The sequence below is a fragment of the Mastacembelus armatus genome, chromosome 21 (genome assembly GCF_900324485.2).
Source record: "Mastacembelus armatus chromosome 21, fMasArm1.2, whole genome shotgun sequence".
NCBI classification, from domain to species: domain Eukaryota; kingdom Metazoa; phylum Chordata; class Actinopteri; order Synbranchiformes; family Mastacembelidae; genus Mastacembelus; species Mastacembelus armatus.
The window spans coordinates 24,171,137-24,179,681 of NC_046653.1; the positions used below are offsets into that span (position 1 = coordinate 24,171,137).

Below are 8,545 nucleotides of genomic sequence, written 5' to 3' on the forward strand. Positions count from 1 at the left end.
AATCAATAACAGTATCCAGCCCTAATCCAAAAGCTAAAAATGTTTAACATTGATTCTGAATAGTTTTAGAAGACGGGTTTAAACACAAATCATATTTTTAGTAACTAAAACTAACAGGCCCATGCAAAAACAAACACAAACCTTAAACTTAACCAGTTTCATCAAGGTCACTAGTTAGCTAGCTAGTTAGCATCCGCGTTACCCTTGGCCTTGAACAGCCTCATGTGTGGAACCACAGGGTTGACATTATATAAGACCGACTTTAGTTAGACTTTAATCTACTAAAACTCTTAGAACAAGACATGATTATTAACCGCAGTCAAACAATGTCGAATAAACACACTGAGATCTATAACAGCAGATTACTTCTCTAATGTTGTACTGCTAGCTAACTGGCTAACTAAGCTACCGCGTTCGCTAGTTAGCCAGTTAGCTACATCCGTAGCTAACATCACAAATGACCCGTGATTCATGTCCACTCACAGCAGTATCACTTCAACCACAGTTCAACACACCACATTTCACAAAATGTCTCAATAACATACGTTTCCTTGGATGAAGCCTGATGGTTTCCAGTCGGCGCCATTTATGACTCTTGTTCTCGTCATCCTTCATTCCGGGAGATCGCTTCTGAGCATGCGCAGTCTGATTAACGACAACATCTGGAACTGACCCGCTTTAGTGGCGTTTTTGTCTGAAACTAGACCAACTAAAGAGGATCAGGGCCTTTCAGACGTGAATGAATTGTTTACCACCTGGTCAGTACCAAGGTGTACATTGTGGCACAAACAGTACAATAACAATAATCATTTTACAATTTCTAGTACCATTTTTACCATGGACAATATAACGTACATTACTTATACCAAAATACCACCATAATACCATGGTACTTGTTTGTAAGCGCCCCTCCTTGCACTGCCAGCAGGGACATCTGGACACCAGTGATGTGAAGACCCAGTGGAAAGCTGAACCTGGTATTTGGCTCGGTGTATTTGTGTCTTTGTGATGTGGAAACACATCTGTGTCTGTGCCCAGCCTATTCATAGAACGGCCACTTCAGCAGTCTTGGGGGACATCCTGCAGGAGTCCATCTGACACATGGTTGTAATATTTGGTGTTTGTCTTTCAGTTTATAGTCTATGGTGACGCTGTAGCTTTCTGCTCCTCAGTGCCCCTGATGCCATTTTATTCCTCTATCCATCCCTCCACTTTACTGTGTTCTCCTTGCCTGAATCTCATACTTTCCCACACTCCAGGCTCTGTGGGTATAAAGGCTGCCCTCTGCCAATGCCAACACTTCTACAGGAATGACTGTGGTGCCAAAAGGATGCCTGCTGCTGCCAGAGGGGCGGTTGTTTTAGAAGAAAGGGCGGCCACCTCGTCCTCAGGGAATCATGTGTTGTGTCAACATGATCTTCAGATCAATACCAGCTTCGCAGCCCGGGGGCAGTAACCCTCCAAACACCACAGCATGGTGCAGAGCAGCGTAGCTGTATTCACATTGGGACAGGGCCCATAGCACCACTGTCCCAACAGTACTGAAGAAACAGCACAGAGACAGATCTCCATGCCAGCTTCCTGCCATCAGATTAGTGCCCTGGCACACAGTGATAGTAGACTGGGCGGGTCCACGGACTGGGAACACCAGCTCACAGCTGTGAGGGGTTCTCAGTTAGCTGCATTAGGTCTCACTTAAACATGTCAAAACATGAGACTTGGATGTAATAAATCAAAGGCTGCAGCACAGACGCAATCAGAAAGTGGTGGAAGGAAAGGAGGGGCATAGTGTCTTCCTCCAAGTGTGGACACTGAGCCGTATTAGTCAACACAGTTTAAAGGGGCAATTTATTTGTTTTAAACATGAAAATCATTTCACTAGTCATAGGGGAAGTAACACTAAGGTTATGAAAAGCTTCAGTGGTAAAAAGTAACTAAGAACATATTTTCAAGTACTGTGTCTAAATGCAGTTTTGATATATTTGTACTTTACTTGAGTATTTCCACTTTGTGCTACTTCATCCTTGGACTTCACTACATGTCAGAGTCAAACTTTGGACTTTTTCCTGCTCTACATTTATCTGATAACTTTAGTTCCTTTTCAGAATCAGATGGATCCAACAAAATACAGTCTGATTCCCAAGATACCCAGCAGTATGGAAAGTACTTCAAATTAGAAGTATATAAGGTAGTTAACGTCAGCTACCCGGCGGTATGTAAAGTACTTCAAATTAGAAGTATATAAGGTAGTTAACGTCAGCTACCCGGCGGTATGTAAAGTACTTCAAATTAGAAGTATATAAGGTAGTTAACGTCAGCTACCCGGCGGTATGTAAAGTACTTCAAATTAGAAGTATATAAGGTAGTTAACGTCAGCTACCCGGCGGTATGTAAAGTACTTCAAATTAGAAGTATATAAGGTAGTTAACGTCAGCTACCCGGCGGTATGTAAAGTACTTCAAATTAGAAGTATATAAGGTAGTTAACGTCAGCTACCCGGCGGTATGTAAAGTACTTCAAATCAGAAGTATATAAGGTAGTTAACGTCAGCTACCCGGCGGTATGTAAAGTACTTCAAATCAGAAGTATATAAGGTAGTTAACGTCAGCTACCCGGCGGTATGTAAAGTACTTCAAATCAGAAGTACATAAGGTAGTTAACGTCAGCTACCCGGCGGTATGTAAAGTACTTCAAATCAGAAGTACATAAGGTAGTTAACGTCAGCTACCCGGCGGTATGTAAAGTACTTCAAATCAGAAGTACATAAGGTAGTTAACGTCAGCTACCCGGCGGTATGTAAAGTACTTCAAATCAGAAGTACATAAGGTAGTTAACGTCAGCTACCCGGCGGTATGTAAAGTACTTCAAATCAGAAGTACATAAGGTAGTTAACGTCAGCTACCCGGCGGTATGTAAAGTACTTCAAATCAGAAGTACATAAGGTAGTTAACGTCAGCTACCCGGCGGTATGTAAAGTACTTCAAATCAGAAGTACATAAGGTAGTTAACGTCAGCTACCCGGCGGTATGTAAAGTACTTCAAATCAGAAGTACATAAGGTAGTTAACGTCAGCTACCCGGCGGTATGTAAAGTACTTCAAATCAGAAGTACATAAGGTAGTTAACGTCAGCTACCCAGCGGTATATAAAGTACTTCAAATCAGAAGTACATAAGGTAGTTAACGTCAGCTACCCAGCGGTATATAAAGTACTTCAAATCAGAAGTACATAAGGTAGTTAACGTCAGCTACCCAGCAGTATATAAAGTACTTCAAATAAGAAGTACATAAGGTAGTTAACGTCAGCTACCCAGCAGTATATAAAGTACTTCAAATAAGAAGTACATAAGGTAGTTAACGTCAGCTCCACCTTTACCAGCTCCAACATTAAAGTGATCAACACAATAATCATCAATAATAATTAGAATTCTGAGTAATTAGAAGTTACCAAACTGTATGAATCTGTTACACTATATCGCTGGTGTACATATTTAGTACATATTTGGTACATATTTAGTACATATTTGGTACATATTTGGTACATATTTAGTACATATTTAAGTATATGAAACAAACATTTTATTGTATGCACCTGCCACTACAGGACCAATATGGAAGTGTATCTGCACATAGTCAGTGACCTTTAACCCCTGATGGGCAGCAGACGGATGGGTGCCTCTGACATGTGATTACTTCAGCCGCACCTGCTGCCAGGCCAGGAAGGGTCGCACCCTTCTGTCTCCCTCCACCTCTGGAAATAGACCCTGTTGCTACAGAAGTTACATAAGGCCCTGGTTTCTTGAGTGGGTGATTAATGAGCACAGACTTGTAACATCTATTCCAGTGTGTCTGCATGTGTCTCTCACATTCTTGGGAGGAAGTGAATGTCCCACCTCTTCCTCCTGTTTTGATGAGTTGATTATAACTCCATTCACACTTCATGAAAACAATTACGCAAAGTCTAAAAAAGTGAGTGTCATGTGGACCTCTGCCTGTCTGTGTTTACGGGGAGATGGGGGTGTTGGAGGGTTAATAAGACGCTGAGGTGGTGAGGAGGCAGCTGTCAGTTCAAAGATCCCCCCTGTGTCAATGCTCGAGCTCAGCCGGTCAGCAGCTCTACACCCACGGCCTCTGGAAGAAAACACTACCTACTTGTGTGATTTGATTTTACTGAAGTACGTCATGATTGAACATGTTGTGTTATGGAAACAGTAGAAAGACATTTCATGGGTACGCTGTAAAGAAAGCGACAGAACCACTGAGCATTTAAACAGAAGTGCACATTAAACTCAGGTCTGAGGCGAGAACACTGGAGTCATTAAAAGAACAATATTTCATACTTTAATATTATCTCTGGCAGGCATTAGCTGTATTAAATACACATACACGTACGTTCCAGTTTCTTCCCAAAAGGATTAAATTTCACATTTAAGCACTAACTTTAGTCCAGTCAACGAGTGTCAAATCTTAATCTGACTGTCATGTTAATAGAATTTGAAGCAATTATTTACACATGATACAAAAATATATTCCACAAAAAAGACTGATAAATTTACAATAGGAAGCTTGATAAAATTACAAATATATTTCCATTACAAAAAGCCATTTTTAACTACTCTTCCAGCTCAAGTTTTGGATGAGGGAGTGGGACCTGCTCTGTGTGGTGGGGTGGTTGGTGATACTGACAGTCAATCTTCCACTGACTCTCTGTCATATATTTTCACGTCTTTCACAACTTTTCCTGGAGTCCATTATCTCATGGCTGCTGAGTATTCTGGTCCTCGGCTTCCCTACAGAGATCATTTTGAGTCTTCCTCCGGTCCTTACAGCCAGAGGCCAGGTGGCCTGGAGTAAGCGGAGGATAACTTTAGGAGAGTGCTGGCTGGACCTGATGCCACAGTGGAGCCACTCTGGCAGCTGCTGTGCCATCCAGCTGTATCCTGTTGGGTGGTTTTCCATGTGTGTGGGTGGTGGGTGCATGTTAGTTGCTCAAGGCGGGTCCAGACATCCACTCCCTCAGGGCAACGCTCCAAGACGACTGAGCGCCTCTGTGTCACATGCCTAAGAACAGACAGAGACAGACCTGATTAGAACAGGACCCCCTGGCTCCTCGGTCACCAGCTCTATTCTCAGAGTTTTACAGGCTGGGCCCTGGTAACACCGGTGGCCCTAATGAACGCCCCATTCTGCGGGGCTAACAGGCGGTCTGGCTGACTGCCTGACTGGCTGACTGACTGAATGTTCAGATTCACAGGACGCCTGTGAAAGACGGACATTCAGTGGCCAAAAGACAGAGGAGAGTGAAGCGACGGAAGGAAAAACTTGGAAATAATGAAAAACATTTCAACTCCCGCTTCTGTCTGATTTCATTCCTGACTTTTAAAGTTGGAATTTCAGCCCAGATTTGCACCAGCACACATTCCTCCTGCTCTGATGCAAGTTTCAACACTCACAAGCCCCGTAGTAAAGAAGAGGACCAGCACATATCACCACGTGTGACATTCTGTGAGCTGCTGTCCTCTCAGGTTACACCTTCATGCACGTACATACACATGGCTGTTCTATTATACATGAAGGAGGGACCAGAGGAGAGAAGGATGAGGTGAAATAGAAAACAGTGTGTTGTGAGCAGCAGCAAAGCTGAATGGTGAGGTGAAAAGGGAGACACTGCTTTTCTCTCCAGGGTGAGCCCTCCCATTTATAGGGTGAGCCTCCTGCCCCAGCTCCTTCACAGAAACCTAGGGGGAGTGACTCCTTATGTCACTTTATGAGTGGTTGTTAGCATAGCTGACACGGGAACAAACACTCCTGTTAATCCCGAGGAGCGGGTGGCGCCAGCACTCGGGCTAATTCATCAGCCTGACAGCTAGGTTGCATCAGCACTCACTCTCTAATGTCCTGTCCAGGTCGGCGATGAAATCCTCCAGTTCTTTTGTGTCGCCGAGTTTGGCTGCAGGAGACACAGAGAGATTCAGACATCAGAGCGAGGATAGTTCTATTATAAACATCTTTAATCGCAGCAAACAGACGGATGGCTTCTGAATCTGTCTGTGGCCGAGGAATAGTGTGTGTGTGTGTGTGTGTGTTGATGCATGAGTAGCGTAGCTCACGTTTTGGTGACGTAAGAGGGGGTGAGGTGGTGGCAGGGGAGAACACAGTGGGAGAGTTCAGCCTCTCATCGCTGAAGCTCAAGCTGTTTCTGTTGAGTGGCTCGGCACCTGTCACACACACACACACACACACACACACACACACACACACAGAGAAGCCACAGCAGTGCAGGTTAGATTAGGGCAGTCCATTTCTGATGTGTGTCAGTGGAGCACCTTCAGTGTGTAAACACACATTCTCCTCTACTGACACACTGTCACACACACACACACTTGTATTTGCACACACAGACACAAATAAAGTCTACGGGTATCGTCACAGCACACGTTTCCCACACAGTTTGTCTGTCGGGCTTTATTACTTTATTATCTGTGTCGGTATGAGGTGTGTGTGACGAAAAGAAGATTATCTGGCACTTGAAGCCTCTGCAAGACCTTAACAACGCCTGAGACATGAAGCACTTACTGACTCCCCCCTCTCTGACCTGTGCTACTCCCACCACTTAGCACTCAACACACAGCTTGAGACTGGAGACGCCACAGACAATGGGAAGCACCAAGGCACACACACACACACACACACACACACACACACAGAGCTACAGCCTTATAAAACCATTTTATTTCTCATTTTTCATTTGTGCCCTTGTGCTGTCAAACTCTCCCTATTCCACCTCCTTCCTCCCTCCCTGTCGCTGCATCTCTCCCCCTCACTCTGTAGGGTACATATGGAAGACCGCACAGATTTATCAGTGCCTTCAACAGTCTATCCATCCATCAGGCTACAGCACAATAGGTCGTCCCCACGTGGGACAGGTCCCTCTTCGCTGGACTGCCATGGAGAAGACAGAGCTCATGCAGGAATCTGATCCCAACAAGCTCATTAGCACCAGAGATGCTGGTTGAAGCACCTTCCTCTTGTGTTCATCACTGATGTTGGTTATTGCAAAGTCCCCAGTGTAATGTGGTAATTACATAAGTTCTAGCTGGACTGGTAAACACTGTGGACACTGATGATACCCTCACAAAACCACTGGAACCAAATCACTTCCTCACAGGAAAAATGTGCATAAAACATCCTATTTTTATCCTGAGCATATAAAAGCACAAGATTCGCTTCCTGGAGTCTGTGCGTGACTGGAGGAGGGTCTAGTCTGCAGCTGACTTCAGGTCCTCGTTCCACACTTAAACGGTTCCACAGACAGCCTTCCACATCTTCTCTCTGAAGTCCCAGCCCGCTCACATGTGTTTGCTCATGGGGACCTGAAGCATATTTTTCCCAGTGTGTCAGCAGATGAGGTTATCCAGCCTGAGGCCAGCTCTGCAGCTGGAGAGGCAGACTTTTCAAAAACTGTCAGGTAGTGTAATATAGTAATGACTTTAGAGACACACCACAACGCGGGGGCAAAATATGCAGCAGGAGCTTAATCTGACCCCAGCATCTCTGCTCCATGACTGCTCCTTTTCTCCTTATCTCTGTGTATTTGTGTGTCTGAGAACACATGCATGTGAAACAGTTCCCCAGTGGTCCAGCTACCCCCCACCTTGATCGCACATGATAAGACAATGCACAAAAAGGTTTTGAAGTGCGGCTGAGAGGAGCAACACTGACCCGGTGACCCCTGCAGGGGAGCAGCTTATTAAATAATCACCAGAGTATTATAGAATAAAATATCTAGAGCCTGATGTCTCAGCTGTCTACAGCTGATCTATATGTTCTATATCTGCTCCATGACACACATCAGAAAGTGCTGCTCGCTGCATAAAGAGCCACAAACATACGCAGACTCACTCTCGGAGTCGCTGATGCCGCTGTCGCTCACACTGGCGCTGCTCCTCCTCTTCATGGTCTTCAGGTGTTCGTCGTACCTGAAGTGACGCTTCTCCACCGGCGACGTGAAGTCCTCGATGACGGCGTCGAACTCGCACAGCACGTCGTTCAGATCCTCCTCGTTGACGAACTTGGCTGCAGGAAGGAGCAGAAAACAGACAAACATGTGACTAAAACATTATGAGAACATATTTAAATACTGCAATATGATCGGAATGAAGAAGCTTCAGTGACAGGAGCATATTCACAGATACTAACTAACAAACAGACACAGGGTGGGAGAAACTAAACTAACAGTCACCTTGAGCCTTAAGCTTTGGAGACTTCATGGTTCCAGCTGTGAGATGATCTGAGAACTGTCTTATGTCTGCGCCCTCACTGCTGCAGGTCCCGGACTGAGCCCGCAGCTCCGGGGCCGCTGCTTTTTAACTGGACTGCGTGGTGGGGGCGGTGACCGGGGGTGGGAGGTGTGTGTGTGTGTGTGTGTGTGTGTGTGTGTGTGTGTGTGTGTGTGTGTGTAGTGACCAATAAAGCTCCTGGCTGAAGTTTCCCTCCATGACGTCTCCCTCATAAAAGTCTGTTTGTAAACAACTTGCCGTGTTACAC

At 45.1% G+C, this 8,545-nt stretch overlaps 1 protein-coding gene across 1 annotated transcript; it reads right to left on the reverse strand.

The window, feature by feature from the left end:
* Nucleotides 1-4,316: 4,316 nt before the first annotated feature.
* Nucleotides 4,317-8,340, reverse strand: rgcc (regulator of cell cycle). Its single transcript, XM_026296419.1, has 5 exons — nucleotides 8,241-8,340; nucleotides 7,901-8,074; nucleotides 6,109-6,216; nucleotides 5,886-5,948; nucleotides 4,317-5,059 (listed from the first exon to the last, which is right to left on the reverse strand). Exons 1-5 carry the CDS (start codon nucleotides 8,266-8,268, stop codon nucleotides 5,052-5,054), a joined length of 381 nt encoding a protein of 126 aa, XP_026152204.1. The 5' UTR covers nucleotides 8,269-8,340; the 3' UTR covers nucleotides 4,317-5,051.
* Between the last annotated feature and the right edge of the window lie 205 nt (nucleotides 8,341-8,545).

Bases quoted from the DNA above. Each gene is read 5' to 3' on its own strand.
- rgcc (XM_026296419.1), bottom strand. From the start codon at position 8,268: ATGAAGTCTCCAAAGCTTAAGGCTCAAG. The intron at 6,217-7,900 runs GTGAGTCTGCGT...TGTGTGTGACAG, and splicing joins CGGCATCAGCGACTCCGAGA to GTGCCGAGCCACTCAACAGA. The intron at 5,949-6,108 runs GTGAGCTACGCT...TGTCTCCTGCAG, and splicing joins CCCTCTTACGTCACCAAAAC to CCAAACTCGGCGACACAAAA.